Below are 27,359 nucleotides of genomic sequence, written 5' to 3'. Positions count from 1 at the left end.
GTCAGGGCTCAGTCCCTCAAGATTGGGGGGCTCAGCCCTGTCCCCAGATACTGGGAGGGGGCTGAGCAGTCCTCAGCCCCATAGAGTTAGCCGGTATGATTGGGGAAAGTATCAAAAAATGCATAGTGAACACTTGCAAAAGTGTTTATTGAAAAATGTGTTTACTAGGAGAAATTGACACTAAAACGCTTAGGAGTTTTCATGAGGATTTTTTAAATAAAAAGAATCACAGATTGCTGCACAAACTGTGCAGAACTCAATTTAAGATGGAAAGAATGAGATACCGGTAAAGTCAAAATTGACAGCTTCTTCCAACCCTCTTTACTGCAAATGCAGACACTTTTTAATATACCACTTCAATCACACACGCAAACGCACATAGAAGTGTGTGTGCGTGCATGTTTGTGTGCACACGCACCACCAAAAGGTGTGATTTCCATGGTTTTAGGCCTAGAGCCAGAAGGGAGGGACAAATTAAATCTTTTCAATCTTTGCAGGATTGAAAATACAGGTCCTTTATTATGCAGTTAGGGACGCGGGTGGCACTGTGGGTAAAACCTCAGCGCCTAGGACTTGCCGATCGCATGGTCGGCAGTTCGAATCCCCGCGGCGGGGTGCACTCCCGTTGTTCGGTCCCAGCGCCTGCCAATCTAGCAGTTCGAAAGCACCTCCAGGTGCAAGTAGATAAATAGGGACCGCTTACCAGCAGGAAGGTAAACGGCGTTCCGTGTGCTGCGCTGGCTCACCAGATGCAGCTTGTCACGCTGGCCACGTGACCCGGAAGTGTCTGCGGACAGCGCTGGCTCCCGGCCTATAGAGTGAGATGAGCGCACAACCCTAGAGTCTGGCAAGACTGCCCCGAACGGGCAGGGGTACCTTTACCTTTACTTATTATGCAGTTATAGACCCGAACAGAATAAAAACAAAAATGGTAAAATTAAAATATCATAATATACTGTAATATGAAGGTGGGTTGTATTCATAAATGATATAAAATATCAGGGAATAAATAAATAAATAATGAATAATATTTTTTATTAATTTTCTAAATTATTACAAATGGAACCAAATTATTTCAATTTAATACAATTTCTTAAAAGCAGGTTTCCTGCTCCTGTTGCAATCATATTCCCCTTTAGCTGCTTCCTTTCTTATTTAGTCTCCAATTGACATCCTTCACTTGTCATTAAGCTGCTCTTCCAGCTGTCTAATTTTCACCTTACAAACAGCAACCTCAGTTACAGCTTATATATTTATAAACCATTTCACATGTGTACTCTTTCATCTTCATTTTTGTTCCAGACCTGCTGTGTTGAAAGAGTTCAGTTGCTTCTCTTCTTGTTCCATTTTTGCAGTATTTGTCTGAGTGGTACAAGGTCACATTCCATTCCATTCCGCTGTTATCAAACTAACATGTGAACCGTAGCCATAAATAACTCGCAGAGTGAACTTTCCAGACGTCCGCCATTAAATTCCCCTCTGCAATTCTTTCTTGGCACACAACACACAGCAAAATCTTTCCTCATATTCAGCCCCCCTTCAGCAACTGCCCAGCTTTGGGTCATTTTTTCTTTTCCCCACTGCATTCCCCCAGAAACACCCCCCTTTAGAAGTGGTTGTAAATAAAATCCATTCACCCTCAGCTGAGGGGGGCAGCACAGCAAAACCTTATTAAATTCCTTGTAGAGAATAAATTGGAAGCCCCCACCCCTCTTTTCAAAGTAGCAACTACACACACCTCTTCATTGTGTAGAGGAGGACAGCAGAACAAAAAGAAAACCATAAGAAAGTGCAAAGCACCTTTTCCTCTCCCTTTCCTTTCACGGCTGTTGTAGGGATTCTCAAACTTCCGAAAACTGTTCAAAATACCTTCCTGATTCTTTGGGCAGCTGATTAATTGCAGCCCATTTGCATATGTTGCTTCAGGAGCACCTCTTGATTGATACCAATTATCCAGATTAAGGAGGAACCTTCCACAAAGCATGCCAGTAACAGAGGCTTGTCCATGGCAGGGACACACTTCTAGATCACTCCCGTTCTGCCTTCTAAATTGGCAGACACAGAATTGCACGACACTGCAGGATGCAGTGAACTCCCCAGACCCCACTGGAGAGCATCAAGAGGATTTATGCCTCATTTCCTACCTCTCCCATGCCTGAACTTCTTCACAACCCCTGGAGGCCTGCGAACAACCGCCATTGATCGTGGGCTTGCCCGGAAACCTACCATCTTATAAATATAAGGCCATTAAAAACCCTAACTTTGTTATCTACTAAACTTTAAGTAAAAATGAACCCCACAAATGGTCTAGCAAATATTATCTGCAACTACTGAAATAAATGAGACTTGTTTATCACGATACTAGCAGCTCAACTGAACCCTTTCGTACTTTAAAAAGGATTTGAAAGGAACAAAGAGATGAATCTTTTTTACATAAAAAAAATGCCTCCGAATATATTGTTTTCTCGTTTGGTTTCTAATCAATCATTCTCTCACATTCTACTCAGGCCTCAATATTTTGTGGTATCCATTACAGCTTGTTTTCCAAATGCACCATGGAGTCCAAAAATATTAGGGAACCTGTCTCACAGAGACCACAGAGAATTGTTAAAGAAATTGCACATAGCAATCGCAGATAAAAACACTCACAATATAGTTATATAATAAGGATAATGAGAAATTATATTGCCCATTTTCTACTAGAATAAAAACAGAGATGATAGGATAATTTATTATTTCCTCTTTATTAACTTCTCCTTGCTGTTCAGGTCAGGTCTCAACACAATGATGTAGCATTTTGGGAAAAAGATGGAGCCCAGTAAGCCAGCACTGGAGGCCAAGATGGAGAAGATCTCCACAGCCACCATGTATTTCCCCTTGGTGCTCAGGTAGACCGGAACAAATGAGATCCAAACACTACAAAACAACAACATGCTGAAGGTGATGAATTTGGCCTCATTGAAGCACTCAGGCAATTTCCTGGCAAAAAAGGCCACAACAAAGCTGAAAATGGCCAAAAAGCCCATGTAGCCCAGGACACAGTAAAACAGGGCAACTGATCCTTCGTTACAGCCTAGAATGATTTCCCTCATCACAGAGTGCATGTCAGAATCAGGGAATGGGGGAGACATTCCTAACCACACAGTGCAAATGCCCACTTGGATAAGGGAACAAGAAATCACAATGATGCTTGCCAGTCTTTTCCCCACCCACTTCTTCATTCTGGATCCTGGTTTGGTGGCCACAAAGGCCAGAACCACCATGATAGTCTTGGCCAGCACACAAGAAACAGTCACTGTGAAAACAAGGCCAAAAGCCATTTGTCGGAGCAGGCAGCTCACTCTTTCTGGAGGGCTGAGGAAGATCAATGGGCAGAGGAAGCAGAGCAGGAGGAAAGTGAGGAGAGTGTAGGTGAGGTCCCGATTGTTTGCTCTGACAATGGGTGTGTCCTGATGTTTAATGAAGATGGCTTGGACCACCAATGTGAGGAAAGAGAGAGAAAGAGAAAAACATGCTAAGCTTATCCCCAGAGGCTCTTTAAAAGACAGGAAGTTGATTGTCTTTAGAATGCATTGTGATTGGTCCCTATTTGGATAGTGATCTTCACGGCATGCAACACATTCATCCATGTCTGGAGAGAGAGGAAAAACACTCAGATTTCAGATACGTTGCAGAGCAGCTACTAATGTTAGCAGTATCTCTTCAGGTTAGATTAGGAGTATCACAGAAGTTTCCAAACAGGCTAGACTCAAAGTGATGCACGAGAACCCCACCTCAGCGCTGTGTGATAGGTTATGTGGGGTGTTCTGTACTGGCTTGCTAACTCCCCAGAAGCTGTGGGATAACCAGTCAGGCTTAAGTCTAATTAATGAATGAAGGGGTTAAGACCATAGAGTAAGCTATCCTGCCAGGCTTAGCTCATCTTGGGAGGTACTAGGTAATCAAGCCTCCGAGTCCTAAATCTACTTTAGAAGCTCAGAGTTTGATGATGTCTGAACTGCTTGCTCCAAGATCAGACTGCATGGCTGTTACAAGCCATTCTTGTGCTCCTTATACCAATAATTTAGGTACTTTTATTATTGTAGCTAATCCAACTTTTACTGCCTGGGTTTTCTTACTAATGTGTGGAAAAGCACACGAACTTGATATTTTAATAGTAGTAACCCAATTTTTAACTTACCAATGTGTGGTCTTTTGGAAAGAACTTAGAAGGGCATATTTTAAAGCTCTAACAGCTTATATTGCCATGTTTTACTTTTCTTAATATTTTTGAATTTAAATCTCTGCTGGGATTCTCTAACCAAAGAGTACTTGCCCCATACCTGGATCTTGGCATTCTCCTTTATATACCTGTTTTTTCCTTGTCACCAATATAAACTACATTGTGCAGTTTACTTGGTCAATGGGGCTAACAATAAATTCTATGAATTGTTCAGCACGGGAGCTAAGGAAAGTGTCTTATACTCAGTTCATTGCTCCATGTACCTCAGTACTGATTGCTGGATTTTAATCTCTGACAAAGATGAGATCTTTTATAAAACTTTTTTTGTTAGGAAAGGTCCGTATTCCTTTATGGGGGCTGTCTTCCAATAGGGATGGAGGAGAAATTTCATTTTGTTGCCCTTTGAATGGGAAGGTTATCTAAATTGCACTCCTTTCACCAACACATAACCCAAATACTGTTGCCTTGAAGTATGTGCAGTTCTCTAAAAATGTGTGCTGCCATTCTCCAATCAAATAATATGTACCAGTTATTTGCTTAATCTTTTCAACAACTTCTAACATGACATATAGTTTGAAAGGTATACCTCTTGTGTCTCTTACCCTTTTGGGATGAAATCTTGCCTTGAGGACATGGAGCACAATCATAGCAGCAGAATGGCGCCCCCTCCTTCTTCTCCTTCCTGGAACCAGGAGGACAACTTGGGTTGCACACAGAAAGGGGTGGAACCTGCCCATTTAAATAAATGCTTTAAAATTTTAGCACACAGAAATTCATAGCATGTTTGCCTTCTGTTTCCCAACCCACAGCTAGAAGTAAGAAGACACTAAACTACTTATTCCAAAGGCAGGACCAAACTGACCATCTTTGAGCCCCCTTCAGGCATTCAAAAAGCAAGCAGGAGGGCTCAAACTGGGAAGGGGATTGGGGGCTAATTTTCACCCGCTCTTCCCATTTTGTCTCCATACATAAAGAGAATACCTCTTCCACCAACAATTTTACCATACTGAATGGGAAGGTCTGAAACACTGAACATGCTTAGAAGTCTCCTTGTGATTTGTAACTTTGTGTTATTATCATGGTTCCCAAATATGAGGAGGAGGCTTCTAAAGGAGTTCAGCCAAATGCAGTTAGAAGTCCCCTTCACACTTGCTACCATGCACACGAAGGCATTGTGGGTGGAGTTTATGCACTGAGCATGCCCAGCCTTTCTTAGTTTGAAGCCTCACAAGTTCTTTTGGGAATACTTGAGAAGGGCTTTTATTTTTAAGATAAAGCACGCTCCTGATCTGACCTGGGGGCCCAGGCTGCATTGCTGCTCAAAGTTGGCTGCTAAAAGGTAAAGGGACCCCTGACCATTAGGTCCAATCGTGGTGGACTCTGGGGTTGCTGCGCTCATCTTGCTTTATTGGCCGAGCGAGCTGACGTACAGCTTCCGGGTCATGTGGCCAGCATGACTAAGCCACTTCTGGCGAACCAGAGAAGCACATGGAAACGCCGTTTACCTTCCCGCCGGAGCGGTACCTATTTATCTACTTGCACTTTGACGTGCTTTCGAACTGCTAGGATGGCAGGAGCAGGGACCGAGCAACTGGAGCTCACCCCGTCGCGGGGATTCGAACCGCTGACCTTCTGATCGGCAAGTCCTAGGCTATGTGGTTTAACCCACAGCGCCACCCGCGTCCCTTGGCTGCTGTTTGTCCCTAAATGTGCTGTTTTCTATAAACAAAACCTTAAAAGGCAAATAGTATAGGGGGAAGAGGATTGGAAGGAAATTGCGGTACTTCTTTTATTTAGAGGTGCAGGGTGCGGCATTTTGGAAAGGACAAATCAGTATATTTCCTGTCCAAATGAATTTCATATGTTTAATCAGTCCTTTTTTCCCGGGGGGGTGCAGGAGTACGCATACCTGTACCTCTAAACATTTTGTGAATCTTTCTACCTTTGTCCATTTACTGTATTTATTTTTCCTGATTTGAACTATAAAATGGTGGTTTTGAGTCAAAATGAGAGTACCCCTAAACATTTTTTTAGAAAAAAAGGCACTGTGTTTAATCATAAATTCACTACATCCCATTTCCACATTAATCCACAACTAAATTCACATTTAAATGTCTATCTTATCCTAATATTTGCATTTCTAAGTTTCTTTTATCTTGCAATATGTATTTTTCAAACCATGTTGGTCCTGCCCATTTAAATGAATGCTTAAAAATTTTAGCACAGAGAAATTAAGAGCATATTTGCCTTCTGTTTTCCAACCCACAGCTAGAAGTAAGAAGACACTAAACTACTTACTCCAAAGGCAGGACCAAACTGACCATTTTTTAGCCCCCTTCAGGCACCTATGAAGCCGCAACAGGTAAACCACAAGAGGGAAGAGCGCTTTTGTACTCAGTTCCTGCTTGTGAGTTTACCACAGACAGTCATTGGCCTGATCCAGCAAGCTCATGGAATGTAATGCAGAAGAAAATGTTTTGAATGAGGCTAGAAAACCAGGTATGTGCCGGGCTGATGACTGATAAGTGCATAATATTTTGTTTTCCTATATCTCATGGATGTTGGAATTACGCCCCACCTGGTGAAAACTTCTGTGCCACACCATTCGGTTGTCATCAAGGGAGAATTCCTGACCTGGGTCAGCCTCCAAATCCATCCTTCCAACCTTGACTCTCACAAAGGAATTATTTGGAAAAGTGACCATGTTAGTAATATCAAAGCCAGCTTGTGCTTCCCTGTTCTCACCAAAAGATACCGTTTCTCCAGCAGAGTTGTTGAAGGAGACACTCCTAAGGAAGGGATGGAGCTGTATTGAAAGGAAAACAGAAACTATGAAGTAATGCCTCCAAATGGTCAGTATTTTCTGGGGTGAATTTCTCCACATGAGGACCTTATGCATTATATCTTGCACTGTCCGTTATATAACAATGCAAGAAAAAGATTTTTGGTACCTATAATGACAGGGTCCCCTGGCCAGAACCCCCTTGACATGACGTTATATCTCCGTGCAGACACAGATAAGTATGTGACCTGGCGGGTAGCACTTTTTGCAACTGCTGCTAGGAAAATTAGAGCAAATTATATAGCCAAGGTAGCCATTAACTGTAAAGGAGATGAATTTATTTGATCCCATCTATCTACCTCAGGCTATGCTCTATCTTTGTCACCAAACTCTGAGTATAAATTGCACACTGTATTAATTGATATTGTTTTTAACATTAGTGACCATGTGATGATTTTAGCTTATGAATTTTATTGTTTAATGTTTTTATTTGTACATTGGGGTACTTTTATAGCTTTGTTTAGAGTATGTAATGTTTTAATAATATAAATGTTTTAAGTCTTTTTTTACCAATTCAGTATATTTTCTTTTAATTGTCAAATAATTCTGTGTAATTGCGGCAGCCTTTGGCTATGTGCAATAAAACTGACTGAGACTGAGAATTTCTCCACATACTATGCACATGCCAGAATATTAGGTTTGCAGAAATAAAAGCACCTTGTCACATGTTTTGTGGTTTTGAAAATGGTTGGGGATGTGACCACTAAGTAAGCTTTGTGCAAGCAAATTTCAGGAAAAGTGAGAATCTAGAGGTACCCAAAGCTACTCTCCTCAAAATCACTACCTTCTTCAACTTTCCCTCCCTCAACCCAGAATTTCCCATGCCGGTTTCTTTTTGAAGAATTCGTAGAATAAGAAAGTCCAGACTGATGGAAGGAAGTGTGGGAAGACAGTGATTTGAAGAATGTCATACGGGTAACTGAGAATTAATGGAGGTGTGGGAAGGTTACTATCTACATTAAATGGCAGTAAGGATGAGTCCTGTGTTGCAAGGGGTAATTACTTTTGATTTAATAATTGTTTTGTCATTTTCCAAAAGCAAGTGTTGAGCTCAAGGTAACTTAAAATAATGTTTTCCTATCCAGCATCGTTTTTTTAACCAACACCCAGCATGGATGGACAAATTGAAATGTCAATTCTGGGGTATTTACGGTTTTTAATTATTTATTTTATCCAATCAGAGTGCTGGGTGGTAATCTACACTAATTTCCAGGTCACTGTCCATGTCAAGTAAATTGTATCTCATTGAAGGCATTACCTGCCAAGGCTGTAGCATTTGAAGATCCTGCATCCCTCCTTCCACCGCTGCCCTGTATTTGGTCCTGGACAAGAACATGGCATGTAGAGCATGTGCTGTGGCATAAACAGCATTAGAGACACTATAGCTGTGGCCAGTCATGCTCATCTCAAAACCAGATGAAGGGAGATCTTCCAGCTTCTCCTCTCCAGTGCAGGTTCCACTGGCCTGCTCCTCTGTATTGGAGTTTGGAAATAAACAGAGAAATACTTCTGCCCAGAACTGCTTGACAAAGCCATTTCCATTTGCCTCAAAAGGATTTTGGACCTGAAGAAACGCTTTGAATCCTTGTACCACATTTGAATGAACTGAAAAGGAGAGGGAACCCTGGAAGACTTGCATATCCATCCTCATTTGAAAGGCCAATGCTGTGAAATCCAGCTGTGCTGTCAGAATCCATACCTTGCCCACAGATGTCTTGGTCACACTTTCCAATTCGCCTAGTGCTACCATTATTCGCAAGCCAAGCATGCACTTTGTTTCTCCATAGAAAACAACAACTTTGGCCTTACTTCTCATAACAACATGATAGATTTGGATCCACTGGGAATACATGGCATAATACCCAGCCAAATATGTGGTTTTCAGAGTTTTCTCTGAGAAGGCCAAGCAAATACCTTTCTGGGACAGCAGAGGTTTCAGGGTGTGAACAAATCTCTCTCCACTGTCATTCTCTCCACTGAGCAATCCAACCCACATCCAACCAAAGTGCAGAAGTAACTCAACAATCGCAGTGTACTGATGGGCTTCATTGGGCACCATCCGGTAAAAGGGAGTGGACTTGGTTTGTTCAGCATACTCTAGAGCAAAGGAACCATAAGTGAGCTAGAAGGAAATAAAGGGACATCAATATAGTAGAAGGATTTGCTATGTGCATCTCTAGCGGCTGTTGTGGCAAAGACAATTGTAATGACAGGTAGGAAGTTTTCATTACCTCACTCTCCCATGGACAAGAGAGTCAAACAAATGCATATTCCTTATACTCTCTGGCCCATGAGGCAGTGATATAGCAGCATGCCAGGGACGGGAAAGGATGAGACGCCAAAAGCCACTGGTATGAGGGCATTTCCAGATTATCTTATTATTGAATATTCATTATGATTTGTTTTCACAAAGTTTGTGGGGCGGTTAGATGATGTCAGCTATTTAATCACCATTCATTCTAATTTATTTGCAAGGCAAGTCCACTTACCTACATTGCAGCCTGGCCATGGCCCCATGTCAGCAATCCGGAGGCCGCCTGTGGAGAACTGCAGGCCTGGGTCCAGGGATTTCCCAGGGGGCAGGCCTAACCAGCCAATGAGTATTGCAGAAACCCAGTTCTGAGCTGCACACTTTAGAGAGATGGGGCAGGTGGCACAGGGGAACTGAGGTAGATCTGAGGGTGCTGCCAGAGAACCGCATAGCTGAGGGAAAGTGGGCTGGGTATACCTCAATTAATGATAGGTTGCAGAAATGTTCCGCCAATCCATGCAGTACTCCCTGAGTTGTATTAAACTGCTCGAGACTGGTTTTCAGTTCGGTTAGGGGACTCCTAACTTGGTACAGAGACAGCTGGCACACTTTTGACATATGGTTCAAATTCCAGATTCAGTTCAGAGTCCTGATATTGACTTTTAAAGCCCTGAATGGTTTGGAATCCAGACACTGAACAAACTGCCCTCCTTTGTAAGTCATAACTAATTCTCTATTGCACAAAACCTATTGTGCAGAACCTCTGGATAGAAAAGATCATGGTGAATGAATGTGAAATCCCCAAGGCCGTATCTTACCTGTGGAATCTTGTAGACGCCCAAGATGTCTGCCAAGTAGATGGAGGTATCAAAGTCAAGTCCCCCAATAACTGCCATCAGATGTTTCTGGGTGTTACACTTGTAGTTGGGTACAATTGTGGAGGGAAGTTTCAGAGCGGCCGAGTAGGTCATCCTTTGATTGAAGTAACTGTCATAGATGTGGAATCCCAATGTGATGTTAGGCAAGATCTTTTGGTTCTCATTGATCTCCTTGACAGCAAAGGCCAAGGCCAGAATATGCTGGTAGTTCTTTGGCACCACACTGCAAGGAGAATGTTATGCTGTATCCTTGGGAGATATGCTACGGATTTTTTTTCAGGCCTCATGAAAATTCTTCAGCATTTTAGTGCAATTTTCTCCTAATACACACATTTTATGCAAATTTGCCTAATATACACATATTTACATGTTTACACAAAAATAATGTGGTTTTGTGTGCTACTTTCACTAATATATGCATTTTGTGGGCACTTTACCCCAGCATATGCATTTTTATATACATTACTTGGCTTGAGAACCGCGTTGCAAAATTTAGATAAGTGTGAATTTTGAAGGGTGGCTGTATTTTGGTTCTTGCATTGTTTTGGAGCACGCAAATTTTGGCAGGTTCATGTTTAAATGTGAGCTGAATATAATTTCTCTCCCACCCCTTATAAGGCAATACTGATATTTTCATTGGGGTCTTAAATGTGCTTGATGACACTGTCTAAAAACTCATCATTTTCAGACTTGTGACATATTTTTAACCAGGACTTTGTTCTAAGCCTGACTTAAATACCTGGGGTATTTAAAAAAGAACTCCACCTCAGAAGAGAAGTGGGCTTTTAAGAATCTTCATTTCAAACACTTTTGAGGTGCAATTCAATATTCAGAGCAAAGAAGGGCTTCGTATCTCATCGCTAATGCATTCTTTTCTTTACACACTTTTGAATCAGGATGGAAAAATGGTAGCAGGTCTTAAAGAAGAACACAGAGACAGGAGGATTTCTGTTTCCTTCTCCACCCCTACCTATCACCGCAGCACACTGTGGAGCAGGTCAGGGCTTCCAGAGAACGTGAAAGCAAGAAGAATCCTGCTGGCCTATTTAGTCCAGCATTCTGTCCTCTAAGTGGCCAACCAGATAATTATGGGAAGCCCAAAAGGTGGACATATTTCTAACAACTTGTAGAGAGATGCACATAGTCTCCAACAATGGATCTAGTATGCAGTAATCATAACTAGCAGCCACTGATAGTCCTATTCTGCATGGCTTTGCCTAATCCTCTTTTAGGGCCATGCCAGTTGGACACCACCACCACAACTGGTATCAACACATCCCATAATTTAACTGTGCATTATGTGAAGAAGCACTTTCTTTTGTATGTCCTGAATATTTCACCATTCAGCTTCACGGAATGACAAAAAAAAAAAAATCTAGTCAGAAGAAGTGGAGTTTGGATTTGATATCCCGCTTTATCACTACCCGAAGGAGTCTCAAAGCGGCTAACATTCTCCTTTCCCTTCCTCCCCCACAACAAACACTCTGTGAGGTGAGTGGGGCTGAGACTTCGAAGAAGTGTGACTAGCCCAAGGTCACCCAGCAGCTGCATGTGGAGGAGCAGAGACACGAACCTGGTTCCCCAGATTACGAGTCTACCGCTCTTAACCACTACACCACACTGGCTCTCTATCCCTCTATCCACTTTCTCCACAGCAGGTATCATTTTATAAGCTTCTATCATATCTCCTTTTACTTGCCATTTGTCTACACTAAAAAGTCGCAAATGTTGCGACCTGTCCTTATAGGAGAGTGCCTTCAACCCCTTCATTATTTTGGCTGTTCTTTCCAGACATGGAACTTTAGAAAATTCAGGGCAAAATTAAGTGTGAATGAGCCCTTCTCACTCTTCTCTTGATGCCTTTCCCCCCTCTCCACTCACAGATCTCTGTCACTTTCCTCCTCATCTCCTCTCAGCCAACCCCAACATAAAGCTTCATGCAGCTTTGCACAGAAGGGGGATGTAATTTATTTTCCTTATTCTCCTTTTTTTGCTCTCCCTCCGCATATTTTTTTTTACTTTATCATCACCACCACCATTATTATCATTTTCTCTGGCACTTGCGGGCAATGGGCATTGATCTTCAATCAGGGAGGTGTCGGGGTTGAGGGACACTTCAGTTTTTCCTACAGCAGCAAAACATCAGGTGCCAGCTCCTCCCTCAACTACTGCAAATGTTTTCCCACACACACAAACCTCTGCCTGAAAGTAAATCCCACTTAAATCAATGGAACTTGCTTCTGAGTAAATATACTTAGAGTTGGGGAATGATTCTGTACCATCTGGTGATTTGATATTTGAAGTTCTTACAGGAGATTAAGCAGTTGGTGTGTGGCTAGCATTTCACTGAAGTCTTCTTTATCCAAAGCAACAAAGAGGTGAGAGGTAAGTCCACCAATGATGAGGTCACCAGGCCAGTAATATTCATGTGGAATCCTAAGCATATAACTGATGGTGCAACTAGTCGTATGTTTGCACACTGTATGTGGCAAAAGGAAGAGAATGAGCAGAATAAACACCAGCATACTGAGGCAAATGTTTTCTCTTTTCTGACACCCTTATTTCCATCTGGAAAATGGCCATTTGCTTCAGAACCAGCCTCACTACAATATTCTGCCTTGGCATAAACAGCACTTATCTACCAATAAGCCGATTAAAATCCTGTCTTACAACTCTTCCAGAGAAAAGCAGAAATCTAGTTTTTTACTCTTCCCTCACCCTTTGTTTGGAATGGCAGGAAGGGTTTTTCTACCCAGTCAAACACTTTTGCTTGTGTTCTCTGAAAATCTATGGGGACCTTATCCAAAGGAGATTTGATCGTGACAAATGTGATAATTACATATGAGGTAATAACTAGGTCCCTTTGTGTGAGGAACAGCAACAGAATGAAGTAAAGCATGTTTGTGACATTTCATCAAAAGCAACCTCTACTGGATAGATCAGATGGGGATCCACTGGATACTAACCCTGCTCATCCCAGCAGACTTTGCTAAGGAATTTTTCATTAAGTCTCTATCATAAGATACAGTATTCTATTTCTTTATAGTAAGCAACAGACAATATTGTCATGGTTTACCACAGTACATAATTTTCTTGTTCTTGATTATTGTACTCACTGGTTTAGCAATTAAAAAAGAAAAATATATACCTTAAATTTTATTCTATTATCCCTTCTGATTTAGGGGTGAGGTGTCTTGTTTGCTGAAGTTCATTGATCAGTATATTCTCAATTTTTCTCATAATTCTCATTACTTGTATTGTGCATTATTATTGTGAGAAAGCTTTTACACTTCCTTTCAAGCTTCCTGATCTCATTCATTAAATTTCCTATTATTCCCTGATGTCAGAGAGCCCTCGGAGTACTCTGAGCTCCCTGCCATGAGCCCCACCAGCGATGCTGAGCTGGAGGAAAGGCTGGAGGCTGAGCGTGAAGAAGAAGGCTCTGTAGAGGAAGGAGGAAAGGAAGACAACAGGAGAGGTTTGTATTCCCAGCCGACGGAGGGGGAGGAGGACCTTGTCTGGGAAAGAATGCAGGAGGAGGGAGCAGAACAGGCAGAGTCAGAACAACTGGAAGGCTTCAGGCTCAGAGGCGGAGAGGGCCCAGAAGTCTCCGCACGCAAGTCGTTTCGGGAGATTAATGGAAGGTCATAAGAAGGTCGTAAAAGCACCTCAATTCCTGTGTTTTTGCAGGAAGCAGCAATTAGCAGCGCCAACTGAGAGTTCCAGGGAGGACTGATTTACCAAGGCTCTCAGAAGGTTTGTGTAAATCGTAATAAACTAAAGATTATAAAACTGTTGGAGTGTCGAGACTTCTGTGTGCAGAGAGATCCAGTCACACTTCCCTCACAGCTGCTTCTTTTTACATGAGAGAAATCAATAGGCCTCATACATGTGCTGACATACCATTCTTGCTGATATGTCAGCAGCATTCTTTTTATAGCACTTCCTGCTCTGTAAGTATAGGAGGTCTAAGATTGGACATAAATGTTTCTAAACCGTTAATGAACTAATAAACCTAGAAAATTACTTAGAAAGGGATGATTGGAAGGCAGCTTTATTTATTTTTTAAAAAATATTGCTTTCTTTCATTCACTTTATTATTAATTGCTCTCTGGTATTGTGGTCAGGTCTCTAATGTAGCATTTGGGAGCTTGTTTTGTAGTGTTTGGATCTCATTTGTTCCAGTGTACCTGAGCACCAAAGGGAAATACATGGTGGCTGTGGAGATCTTCTCCATCTTGGCCTCCAGTGCTGCCTTACTGGGCTCCACCTTTTTCCCAAAATGCTACATCATTGTGTTGAGACCTGACCTGAACAGCAAGGAGTCCATGAAGTCCAAAATGATTAGGGAAACCTGTCTGACTGTGACCACAGAGAATTTTCAAATAAATTGCACATAGCAATTGAAGCTAAACAAAAAAATATAATCATACAATAAGGATAATGAGAGATTATATAGCCCACATTCTACTGGGGGGGGGGAGATGATAGGATAATTTATTATTTCCTCTTTATTAAGCACTCCTTGCTGTTCAGATCAGGTCTCAAGACAATGATGTAGCACTTTGGGAAAAAGATGGAGCCCAGTAAACCAGCACTGGAGGCCAAGATGGAGAAGATCTCCACAGCCACCATGTATTTCCCCTTGGTGCTCAGGTAGACCGGAACAAATGAGATCCAAACACTACAAAACAACAACATGCTGAAGGTGATGAATTTGGCCGCATTGAAGCACTCAGGCAATTTCCTGGCAAAAAAGGCCACAACAAAGCTGGCAATGGCCAAAAAGCCCATGTAGCCCAGGACACAGCAAAACATGACAACAGACCCTTCGTTACAGCCTAGAATTTCCCTCATCATTGAGTGCATGTCGGAATCAGGGAATGGGGGAGAGGTTCCTAACCACAAAGTGCAAATGCCTGCTTGGATAAGGGAGCAAGAAAAAACAATGAAACGAGCCAGTCTTTTCCCCGCCCATTTCCTCATTCTGGATGCTGATTTGGTGGCCACAAAGGCCACAACCACCGTGATAGTTTTGGCCAGCACACAAGAAACGGTCACTGTGAAAACAAGGCCAAAAGCCATTTGTCGGAGCAGGCAGCTCACTCTTTCTGGTGGGCTGAGGAAGATCAATGGGCAGAGGAAGCAGAGCAGGAGGAAAGCTAGGAGACTGCCTCCCCCCCCAAAAAAAAAACCAAAACAGTTTAAATGGGCCCTTTACCAAAATACGCATTCCCAAAGAAGATTGAGTTTGAACACAACAAAAGATTTGGATCATTATAGTTTAATCTTAAGACCACATCAAAATTTTGTTCTGGGAATATATGGGAGATTTAAGGAATCTATATAAAGTTAATGTACTAGCAGAGTTTTATTTATAGTATAATTCCTAGCCTTTGACAGCCTTACACCTCAAGAGAGGACACCACCAACAACAACAACAACACAAAGGACACAAAACAATTACAACCAAATAATACAAAATAACTATATGATAACAGACAGCAGAGAAATAAATACTATATTAACTATAGTGTGGTATGAAAGAAAAGACAGGCACACTAGAATATATTACAGTTTCCTCTTTATTAACTGCTTTTTGTTGTTCAAATTGGGCCTCAACAAAATAATGTAGCATTTGGGGCCAAAGATGGAACCCAGTAAACCAGCTCCGGAGGCCAAGATGGAGAAGATCTCCACAGCCACCATGTATTTCCCCTTAGTGCTCAGGTACACTGGAACAAAGGAGATCCAAACACTACAAAACAAGAACATGCTGAAGGTGATGAATTTGGCTTCATTAAAGCTCTCAGGCAGTTTCCTGGCAAAAAAGGCCACAACAAAGCTGACAATGGCCAGAAAGCTCATGTAGCCCAGGGCACAGTAAAACATGACAACTGACCCTTCGTTACATTCTAATATTGTTTCTCCCATCACAGAGTGCATGTCAGTATCTGGGAATGGTGGAGAAGCTCCTAACCACACACTGCAAATACCAACCTGAATAAGGGAACAAGAAAACACAATGGAGCTTGCCAGTCTTTTCCCCACCCATTTCTTCATTCTGGATCCTGGTTTGGTGGCCACAAAGGCAAGGACTACCGTGATGGTCTTGGCCAGCACACAAGAAATGACCACTGTAAAAACAAGGCCAAAAGCCATTTGTCGGAGCAGGCAGCTCACTCTTTCTGGAGGGCTGAGGAAGATCAACGGGCAGAGAAAGCAGAGCAGGAGAGAAGTGAGGAGAGTGTAGGTGAGGTCCCGATTGTTTGCTCTGACAATGGGTGTGTCCTGGTGCTTAATAAAAATAGCTATGATCAATATTGTTAGCAGAGACAAGAAAAGAACAAAAACTGCCAAGCTTATCCCCAGAGGTTCTTTAAGAGACAAGAAGCTTATTGTCTTTGGAATGCATTGTGATTGGTCCTTGTTTGGATAACAATCATCTGGGCACTCGACACAGTCATTCATGTCTGCAGAGAAAATAAAACATTCAGATTTGGTATTCATCGGAGAGCAACTTCGAATGCTGCCAATATGGAACGCTTAGGATTAAACTGGAAGTATCCCAGGTAGAGGGATGCAGGTGGCACTGTGGGTTAAACCACAGAGCCTAGGACTTGCTGATCAGAAGGTTGGCATTTCGAATCCCTGCAACAGGGTGAGCTCCCGTTGCTCGATCCCTGCTCCTGCCAACCTAGCAGTTCAAAAGCATGTCAAAGTGCAAGTAGATAGATAGGTACCGCTCCGGCGGGAAGGTAAATGGCGTTTCCATGCGCTGCTCTGGTTCACCAGAAGCGGCTTAGTCATGCTGGCCACATGACCCGGAAGCTGGCTCCCTCGGCCAGTAAAGTGAGATGAGCGCCACAACCCCAGAGTCGGTCACAACTGGACCTAATGGTCAGGGGTCCCTTTACCTATCCCAGGTACACCAGATACAATGTGATGCATATGAACCCCACCTCAGCAATGTGTGTTGGGGTATTAGAAAATCATTATGCTGGCTTGCTAACTTCCCATAAATCACGTTGTGTGGTGTAGGTAGGCAAGACCCATACCTTGTAGGCTTACATCACATGGACAGGGGTGGCAGCAACAAATACATTTTCAATCTTCCTAGTATTGATTATCCAGATCAGGAACAAAGGACATTGTCTTAGACTAAGTGAAACTATTGATGCATTTTTATTTTTTTTTACTTCAAGGACCATGTACCTTTATCGGTATGCATCTGGGGGCTGTGTTTCCGTAGGGGTGGTGGTGAGAATTTGGTTTTGTTTGACCTAATTTGTGCTTGTTATATGAACACTTGAAACAAACCAGTTACCCTTCAAAATTCACACTTTTTGTGATGAAGTTCTTCAGCAAAACAATGTATACAAAGGTGCATATATTATTGCAAATACATGCAATATACAGGCAAATGTTAGTTAAAATGATATACAAAATGCATTATATAAGGGAATGCTGCTTGCAAAAATGTGTATGTTAGTGAAATGTTTGCAGCGTTTGAGACTTTTCAGAGAAAAGGCTAGAAAAAGGTTACATGGTAAAAGTTTGGAAAACCATGCATGGCATGGAGAAATTTGTGGACATCCAAAAGCTATTGTTGGAAGAAGCAAATGTTGGAAGATTCAAGGATAAAATAAAGTACTTACTAATGCAGTGCTTAGTGGAACTTGTTCCTACAGGAAGCAATGATGGCCACCAACTTGGATGGTTTTAAAAGTATATTAGACAAACTCATGGACAAGGCTACCAGCCACTAATTCCACTGTCAGAGGCATGCCTCTAAATACCATTTACTGGAAGTCACAGGTGGGCAGAGTGATGTTGTGCTCATGGCCAACTTGCGGGGTTGCCACAGGCATCTGGTTGGCTATTTTGTGAACAGCATGCTATCATCATCACCATCATCAAATTTCTATACCACTTTTTATTTTAAAGGGGGCGGGGAATCTAAGTGGCTTGCAACCTCTTTTAAAACATCGCCACAACACCTACTCACTATGGTCCCCAATAAAGCAAACAGTCTAATTGGTCAACGTCTAAAAGATATCGAGCATCAGAACAACCTGGCCACTATAAGGAAATTCTGCCCTTGGTATGCTCATTTTCCACCTCCCCATTTTGATTCTCTGGCCCCATATCTGCACAAACTTATTATCCCAAAATACAGACATGCTTTTACACTTGCAAGACTGGATGTTTTGTCATCTGCAGTACTTGAGGGTCAATTCCAAAAGATCCTGCCTGAGAAACGCCTTTGCCCCTGTGGAGATAGTAGCACCGAAACAGCGGCACATGTCCTCCTGTCTTGTACTCTCTACAAAGACCTCAGGAACGAGATAATCATCCCACTCGTACTAACCATCCCAGGGCGCTCAACCACTGCCACAATGTCCTTTCTTCTATCAGATCAAAATGAGCAGATAACAGCAAAGGTTGCTAGGTTCATAGCAGGGGCAATCAGAATAAGGGCCACTAACTGACTGCTGATTCAGGACTTTAAATTGTGCTTTAATATCAAATTTCCTTTTCTGCGTATACTGTAATGTTTTATTGTTTCTATGGCCATTGGCTAATGCGAATAAAGTTTTATCTCTCTGTCTCTCGCTCTCTCTCTTAGGTAAAACAATCCAGAATAAAACATTACTGAAGAAAGTTCAGTATAAAGTATACATTCAAAGCAACATAATTAACAGGAAACGAAAATATCATCTTAAGATTTCTAAATAAAATATTACAAAGGAGGTCAACTACAGAATGCACATTTAACACAGCAAAGTTAACAAAAATACTGTCTTAAAGGAAACATTACTAAAAGAAGTCAAACATAAAATGCACATTTAAAACAGCATAATTAGCAAGGGAATAAATTTTATCATAAGCATAGAAGTCTTCCAGGACTCAAAGCCTAGATCCTGGACTAAATGGGCCATTGGCCTCCCTCAACAGACTCATGTTATTAAAACTGCATACAAAAATTGGTTTAGCGGGGAGGGGAGGTTATACTGACAAATGCTGACAAATATTCATGAGAATATTTTTAAAAATATATTCACAAGTTGTTATAGAAATGCGGGAAATTGAATTTAAGACTGCAAAAAATTATAAAGGTAAAAGTAAAGGTACCCCTGCCCGTTTGGGGCAGTCTTGCCAGACTCTAGGGTTGTGCGCTCATCTCACTCTATAGGCCGGGAGCCAGCGCTGTCCGCAGACACTTCCGGGTCACGTGGCCAGCGTGACAAGCTGCATCTGGCGAGCCAGCGCAGCACACGGAACGCCATTTACCTTCCCGCTGGTAAGCGGTCCCTATTTATCTACTTGCACCCGGGGATGCTTTCAAACTGCTAGGTTGGCAGGCGCTGGGACCGAACGACGGGAGCGCACCCCGCCGCGGGGATTCGAACCGCCGACCATGCGATCGGCAAGTCCTAGGCGCTGAGGTTTTACCCACAGCGCCACCCGCGTCCCGCAAAAAATTATAGCCTTTATTTAAATAATAAATATATACATAATGATAAATAAATAACAAGTAATTTTGACTTCTTCCACTCCGTCTAATATAACAAATGTTTGAAAAGTATATATCTTGTGTCACTTACCCTTCTGGGGTGATATCTTGTCTTGGGGACATGGAGCACAGTCATAGCAGCAGAATTTCCCCCCTTCCTTCTTTTTCTTGTGGGATCCTGGAGGACAACTGGGGTTACATACAGATAAAGGTGGAACCTGCCCATTGGAGGAAACACAGAAACAATTTCGCACAGCCATTCACTTCAGTTTCTTTTCAGGCAGAATTCGGAAGACATGAAACTATAGTGGTACCTCAAGTTAAGAACTTAATTCGTTCTGGAGGTCTGTTCTTAACCTGAAACTGTTCTTAACCTGAGGTACCACTTTAGCTAATGGGGCCTCCCGCTTTCTGTTCTCATCCTGAAGCAAAGTTGTTAACCTGAGGTACTATTTCTGGGTTAGCGGAGTCTGTAACCTGAAGCGTCTGTAACCTGAGGTACCACTGTACTCATTCAAATCTCAGGATCAAATGACTCATTCCTAGTCACCTTTTTTTTTTTTTTTTTTAGCATGCTTACAATGTCCATCTTTTTGTGCAAAGCGGTGACACAGCCCAAATAAAATACCATGCATTGCTAGATAATCAAAGTGTTAAGACACATGGAGTCTTCCTGTAAATGCCTGGAGAGGGCACTCAGTAAGGTCATATTCCTGGTTTTCCCTCGTGGGAAAAGTTATGATAGGAAAATAATCCTTACTACTTCCTGCTCGGAGCTCAGTCTCTTTCTATGCCACGTAGCTGATGAGAAAGGTTGCTAGTTCTGTGTTCTCCAGATTCTGGCTGTCTTGTTTTTCATTGCTGCTTACTGCTCCGTCAAGTCTGAAGCTTTATGTAGGCAAACAATAATTTTATTCTTCCATTTCAGACTTCTGTGCTTATTTTGTTCCAAGGGATAACAAAGGGAAGAACCAGTCTGCTGGAGCATCCTGGATAATTGCTAGCAAGGTTAAGCAACCTTTGTCCCAGAAGTTATCACATTTTATGCTGCAAAGGTATAGTAAATTTCAAACTCTGCTAACTGGAAATTAAACTCACACAGGTGAGTAAGAGAAAGGATAATTAATAAATAATATCCTATCCTACCCTCCAAAACCACCCAACACTTCTGAGACCTTTCAGAGAGTCAGGGCTTGTCCACACTCCCTCTTCTCCTGCTGCTTTCCCCTGGATTGATTGATTGATTGATACCACACCCATCTGGCTGGGCTTCCCCAGCCACTCTGGGCGGCTCCCAACAGAATATTAAAAACATGATAAAAGATCAAACATTAAAAACTTCCCTAAACAGGGCTGCCTTCAGATGTCTTCTAAAAGTCAGACAGTTGTTTATTTCCTTGACATCTGATGGGAGGGCGTTCCACAGGGCAGGTGCCACCACCGAGAAGGCCCTCTGCCTGGTTCCCTGTAACCTCACTTCTCGCAGGGAGGGAACCACCAGAAGGCCCTCGGAGCTGGACCTCTGTGCCCGGGCTGAATGATGGTGGTGGAGACGCACCTTCGGGTATACTGGGCTGAGGCCGTTTAGGGCTTTAAAGATCAGCACCAAAACCTGCTCTATTGCTGAATTGGAGCAAACATAAATTGAGTTTTCCACCGATTGATGCTTGCTCCAATTCAGTGTGTTTTGCTGGGGAAAACAGCGGAGCAAATGGAAAACCTCTCAGACCCATTCCTAGGAAGCATGGCACAAGCAGAAAACATCTTGGGCCCGTGCTTTTTAGACACGGGAAAAGTGAACGAGCTCTAAGCATGAGGGCTGAAATTGAGCAGCAGGGTTCAAGGGTTTGTATTCACTAGCCTTGCCCCCAATGTCCTCATACATGCTGAGTGTTCCTGTTCCAGCTCTGCTCTTTCTGGGTGAGAGGCCCCCGAGTCCTAATAAAACAAAAATGTGAACTATAGGTTCCAAGTTCTACACCAGGGGTCAGCAAACTTTTTCAGCAGGGGGCCAGTCCACTATCCCTCAGACCTTGTGGGGGGCCAGACTATATTTATATTAGCCCCACAAATAACCCAGAGATGCATTTTAAATACAGTGGTACCTCGAGTTAAGAACTTAATTCGTTCCGGAGGTCCGTTCTTAACCTGAAACTGTTCTTAACCTGAGGTACCACTTTAGCTAATGGGGCCTCCCGCTGCCGCTGTGCTGCCACTGCACAATTTTTGTTCTCAGCCTGAAGCAAAGTTCTTAACCCGAGGTACTGTTTCTGGATTAGCGGAGTCTGTAACCTGAAGCGATGTAACCTGAGGTACCACTGTAAAAGCACACATTCTACTCGTGAAAAAACACCAGGCAGGCCCCACAAATAACCCAGAGATGCATTTTAAATAAAAGGACACATTCTAGTCATGTAAAAACACGCTGATTCCCGGACGGTCCGAGGGCCGGATTTAGAAGGCAATTGGGCTGGATCCGACCCCCGGGCCTTAGTTTGCCTACCCATGTTTCAAAGATGTACCAATCTTGGTTTGGGACACACTGGGCTGATGATCTAGAGTATACTATAATATAGTGCTTTCCGGTATATTGTGGGTGTGGAAATTATGTTGTACCTGGGGAAAGTTTCTGTGCCACACTATTTTGTCACCATCAATGGAGAATTCCTGACCTGGGGCAGCCTCGAGATCCACCCTTCCAACCTTGACTCTCACGAAGGAGTTATTTGGAAAAGTAATCATGCTGGTAATATCAAATCCAGCTTCAACTTCCCTGTTCTCACCAAAAGAAACTGTTTCTCCAGCACTGTTGTTAAATGAGACCCTCTTTAGGAAGGGGTGAAGCTGCACTGAAAGAAAAGCAGAAAGAATTCTGTCAAATTACTATTAGAATCATAGAGTTGGAAAGGACCCGAGGGTCATCTAGTCCAACCCCCTGCAATGCAGGAATCTCAACCAAAGCATCCATGGCAGGTGGCCATCCAACATCTGCTTAATACATCTTTTAAATATGATTAAATAAACAGCCATATGAGAAATATGTAAAATAACTAAGCAAGTATTGGAAATCACCCCAGAATTGGCCTTACTAAACATCTTCCAAGACAATAATGCCCATTTACACCACAAAGAACTCAAATTATATAGCCAAGATAACCACCAACTGTAAAGGAGATGAATTTATTTGACCCTATCTACATCAAGCTATATTCTATCTTTATCACCAAACTCCAAATATAATTGCACATTGTATTAATTAACATTATTTTTTTAATATATTAGTGGTCATGTGATGATTTTAGCCTATAAATTTTATTATTTAATGTCTTACCCTGTATATTAAGGTACTTTTATAGCTCTGTTTAGAGTAGGTAATGTCTTGATAATATAAATGTTTTAAGTTTTTTGTATTAATTCAGTGTATTTTCTTTTAATTGTTGAATGATTCCATGTACATTGCGGCAGCCTTTGACTATGTGCAATAAAACTGACTGACTGACACAAAGAACTCATAACCCACCTACTTTCAACAGCCAGAAACATCATAACCAGACATTGGAGAGACCTGTCAGGAGTAAGCATGGACCAATGGTACCAAATAGTATGGGAAACAGCCTTACTAGAAAAGTTAACCAATAAACTGAAACTGACATGGGGACAAATAGAAGAAGACGCCTTCACCCCGGTATGGCTTCCCGTTTATCACATACACAGCCCAACAAGACAATGACAAAAATCCACCAACGGCATACAAATCAATATGGCTAACCTGATCCAAAATACCCACCCACCCCACTCACACATGAAAACAATGATCACCACAGCCAACCACAAACAAACAACTGCACCCTAGGCCAACCCCAACCTCTCTCACCACAAAAGAAACACAAGTGAATAGCAGAGAGCCTGCACAAACGATGCTGACACAAACCCCCACATATATTAAGTAAAATAGAAACATCGCCACCCGACCCCACCCCCACTCACCTTTCCCCCCTTCACCTCTTTCCCCCTTTTCTTCCTAATGTCTCAGCAAATGAAACTGATAAAAAACAAATGAAACTGTAAAAAAAAATGTTGCTTGAAAAGACAGAGAGAGACATTGCACATACTTTTGTAAACCAATAAAATCTTTAATAAATAAGATTAAATAAATGGTCCCGTAGAATAGGAAACTATTACAAGGCCAAGAGTCAGAAGGTTGACGCTTTTAGTTAAAGACACAATAGCTCCCAAAGTCCAAATAAAAGCTTACATTCCTGAACAAATACTCTAGCACTACTTTGGTTTTATAATTTGCTGCAAGCCTCCCAGTCAGATGGGCGGCACATTTTATGTTGTTGTTGTGGTGGTGGTGGTGGTGGTTGTCTTAATAAATTGCACTACAAAAAAAATGAGACGCCACACACAAACAGGAAGGCAGCAGACATGAACACAAAGATTGTGTAGGGAAACAATGAGTGAACAAAGGATAGCAATTGCAGAATAAATGGTTAGTTTGGAAGCTGATTTGGAATCTATGAAGAAAATGCACCAGAGCTAAAATGAGCATTTGTTGCACTGAATAATGAAGGGAATCAGAAAGGAGTTGACCGACAAAAGTGCTGGATCATAATCAACAGTGATTTCCAGAGCATGTTTTACACACTGCTGGGTGTAATTTTCCTGCTCATGTCAAACAAATTGTAGTTCATCAAAGGCATTACCTGCCAAGACTGCAGCTTCTGAAGCTCCTGCACCCCTCCTTCTGTCACTCCCCTGTATTTGGTCCTGGACAAGAACATGGCATGTAGAGCATGTGCTATGGCATAGACAGCATTATAGAGACTGTAGCTGTGGCCAGTCATGCTCATCTCAAAGCCAGACGAAGGGAGATCTTCCAGCTTCTCCTCTCCAGTGCAAGCTTCACTGGCCTTCTCCTCTGTATTAAAACCTAGAAATAAACAGAAAAATACCTCTTCCCAGAACTCCTTGAGAAAGCCATTTGCATTTGCCTCTAAAGGATTCTGGAGCTGAAGAAAGCTTTTGAATCCTTGTACCTCATTTGAATGAACAGCAAAGGAGAGGGAACCGTGGAAGACTTCCATGTCCCACATTAGTTGGAAGTTCAGTGCTGTGAAATCCAGCTGTGCTGTCAGAATCCACACTTTACCTTCCGGTGTCTTTTTCACATCTTCCATTTCACCTAGTGCTACCATGGTTCGAAAGTCAAGCATGGACTTTGTTTCTCCATAGACAATGACAACCTTGGCTTTACTTTCCATAATCACTTGATAGAGTCGGATCCAGTGGTGGTGCATGTTAAAATAATCGTCAAAATGTCTAGTTTTCTGAGTTCTCTCTGAGAAGGCCAAGCAAATACCTTTCTGGGAAAACAGATGTTGCAGGGTCTGCACAAATCTTTCTCCACTCTCATTATCTCCAGCAAGCAACCCAACCCAGGTCCAACCAAAGTGGAGAAGTAACTCAATAATCCCAGTGCACTGGTGGGCTTCATTGGGCACCATCCAGTAGAAGGAAGTGGATTGGCTTTGACCAGGAGCCTCTGGAGCAAAGGAGCCATAAGTGAGCTAAAAGGAAAAGAAGGGGCATGTTCCTTAACTAGTAAAAGAAAGTGGTATGTACATCTGGAGTTGCAGTGGCAGCAATAAGGTGTCGACATGCCGAGGGCCGTAAGGCCAGCTGGCTAGCCCCAGCTGGGCTGTCTCCTTCCAGCCGTCCCGCTGCAAAGACCATCACCTCTGCTCCGACGTAAATCAGCGACCCGGGCTTCAAAGCCAGGGCACACTATCAGCAGATCGAACTGCGCACACAGAATAGGCGTGAGGCTTGTGAAAGCATACTATAACTACAGATTTATTCATCATAAATCAGGACAAAGAAACATGTCGTCTCTCTCTCCGTCTTCTCAGAGAGACAGAGCAAAGCAAAAGCAATACACACAATGGAAGTTCCCAGCAAGCTGTGCTGGAATGTAAACAAACATGTGACATGCAACAGTTCCACACATCTGCTCCTTAAGGTGGAATGGAAATTCTCAACGTAAGGTTGGGGATTATTATTTTTTATTCAGTTCACTTGAAAAGGCAAATCTAACTAGGTTACATTTCCCAAACAATATGTAAACTGATACACAGCTATCCTTTGAAATTCACACTTCTCCCAGATTTGCAATGCATCGTGGACCCACCCACAGCACACACACCCCAGGTCAAAACCAAGGCAACCTCAGGAATAAACAAACCAGATAGGACCACGTTCTGGGATTATCCTTTCACACCAGTCACATATTTCTCCCAGCTGTACAAAACCTTTTGAGGAGGAAAAGATAATAATGGTGAAACAGTTGTGATACCCCCAAGTCAGTATCTTACCTGGGGAATCTTGTAGATGTCCAAGATGGTTGCCATGTCGAGGGAGGTATCAAAGTCAAGCCCTCCAATCACTGCCATCAGATTTTTCTGGATGTCACACTTGTAGTTGGGTATGTGTGCGGAAGGAAGGCCCAGAGTGGCCTGGTAAGTCATCCTTCGATTGAAGTAACTGTCATAGATGTGGAATCCCAATGTGATATTAGGCAAGATGTTGGGATTCTCATTTATCTCCTTGACAGCAAACACCAAGGCCAGAAGGTGCTGGTAGTTCTTTGACACAACACTGCAATGAGAATGTTCTGGTGTATCCCTCATCAGGGATACACTATGCTTCGTGAGAGTATTTTCATACTATTCTGCTGCTCTTCCAATAATATCTGCTGAATAGGATGACACCCTTTTCCCATAAAATTATATTGATAACCTAGGAAACTGTAGGGAAATATTTCCTTCGCTGCCACCGCCATAGGGAAACAGCTCCTTCAGTCCCATTGTACATAAGCACAAGTTTGGATGTTTGTGCTTCTTTAATCTTCATATTTCAAAGTCTATGGAACTCTGAGCCACAAGAAGTCTTAAATGTGACCCTTTTCCGCTGCCCCCCATTTCCCTAAGAATTCTTTCTTTTTTTAAAAAAATGATATTTATTAAGGTTTCAATAGAAGATTAAACAGAAAAACATAAACGAAAAATACACAATTCAAAAATGCACAATACATAATCCAAAAAAGAAAGAACAAAAAAAACCCCAAAAAAACAAAATACAAGAAAAAGAGAACAATTAAAAACAATATCACCTTTTCGTTTCCATCTTTAAATTTACTTATTTTCTGGACCTCCTCATACCTCCCTCTTTTGTATTCCAGTTCAAATTGTTTGTCCAGCAATTTCTTTCCCTCTTTTTTAATGCCAATCTTTAATCTTAATATAATATAACATTAAAATTTGCCTCTTAAAAGCCAAATTTCCATTTCCTTAAACTTCTTTAATCCTAATCCTTAATCTTAGTCTATCTATAACTTTAAATCCTGTACAGCTGGAAACCACTTATTTTCAATCCAACATCACTCTAACATTCTTTAATTTTACAGTGTTTCTGTAGATAATCTTTGAATTTCTTACAATCTTCCTCCACCGACTCTTCTCCCTGGTCACGGATTCTACCAGTCATTTCCGCCAGTTCCATATAGTCCATCAGTTTCATCTGCCATTCCTCCAGTGCCATTTCCCTAAGAATTCTTTCAAGCCTCCCAGAAGTTTGGCATGGCAAACCTG

General features: G+C 42.2%; 4 protein-coding genes across 4 annotated transcripts in view; all 4 read right to left on the bottom strand.

Annotated features, from left to right (window-relative positions):
- LOC308460291 (uncharacterized protein) overlaps positions 1-27,359 on the bottom strand; it is a 226,847-nt gene that overhangs the window by 193,040 nt on the left and 6,448 nt on the right. Inside the window, exons 3-5 of the mRNA XM_080976430.1 lie at positions 26,085-26,367; positions 24,487-25,280; positions 8,323-8,386 (exon numbers count right to left, since the gene is read on the bottom strand). Of these exons, the coding sequence (XP_080832556.1) occupies positions 8,323-8,386; positions 24,487-25,280; positions 26,085-26,367 (1,141 nt within the window). The remainder of the gene's footprint in view (positions 1-8,322; positions 8,387-24,486; positions 25,281-26,084; positions 26,368-27,359) is intronic.
- Positions 2,726-3,926, bottom strand: LOC308460520 (vomeronasal type-2 receptor 26-like). Its single transcript, XM_080977040.1, has one exon. It carries the CDS (start codon positions 3,627-3,629, stop codon positions 2,733-2,735), a length of 897 nt encoding a protein of 298 aa, XP_080833166.1. The 5' UTR covers positions 3,630-3,926; the 3' UTR covers positions 2,726-2,732.
- Positions 14,687-15,426, bottom strand: LOC308461812 (vomeronasal type-2 receptor 26-like; the record flags this gene model as incomplete). Its single annotated transcript, XM_080978977.1, has 2 exons — positions 14,687-15,367; positions 15,423-15,426. 2 exons carry the CDS (start codon positions 15,424-15,426, stop codon positions 14,694-14,696), a joined length of 678 nt encoding a protein of 225 aa, XP_080835103.1. The 3' UTR covers positions 14,687-14,693.
- On the bottom strand, positions 15,761-20,460 carry LOC308460491 (vomeronasal type-2 receptor 26-like). Its single transcript, XM_080976973.1, has 2 exons — positions 19,802-20,460; positions 15,761-16,666 (listed from the first exon to the last, which is right to left on the bottom strand). Exons 1-2 carry the CDS (start codon positions 19,968-19,970, stop codon positions 15,765-15,767), a joined length of 1,071 nt encoding a protein of 356 aa, XP_080833099.1. The 5' UTR covers positions 19,971-20,460; the 3' UTR covers positions 15,761-15,764.

This window comes from Podarcis pityusensis, assembly GCF_964106645.2.
Source record: "Podarcis pityusensis genome assembly, chromosome: 13".
In the NCBI taxonomy this organism is placed as follows: Eukaryota; Metazoa; Chordata; class Lepidosauria; order Squamata; family Lacertidae; genus Podarcis; species Podarcis pityusensis.
Note: the sequence above shows the minus strand (reverse complement) of the source record. Positions and strands in the feature narration are given on the sequence as shown.

What these genes read in the sequence shown, in the direction of transcription:
- LOC308460520 (XM_080977040.1), bottom strand. Translation starts at nt 3,629, where the DNA reads ATGGATGAATGTGTTGCATGCCGTGAAGATCACTATCCAAATAGGGAC.
- LOC308460491 (XM_080976973.1), bottom strand. Translation starts at nt 19,970, where the DNA reads ATGGCTGTGCGAAATTGTTTCTGTGTTTCCTCCAATGGGCAGGTTCCA. An exon ending in CAAGATATCACCCCAGAAGG is followed by an intron (nt 16,667 to 19,801) that starts GTAAGTGACACA and finishes TTTTCTCTGCAG; the next exon opens with ACATGAATGACTGTGTCGAG.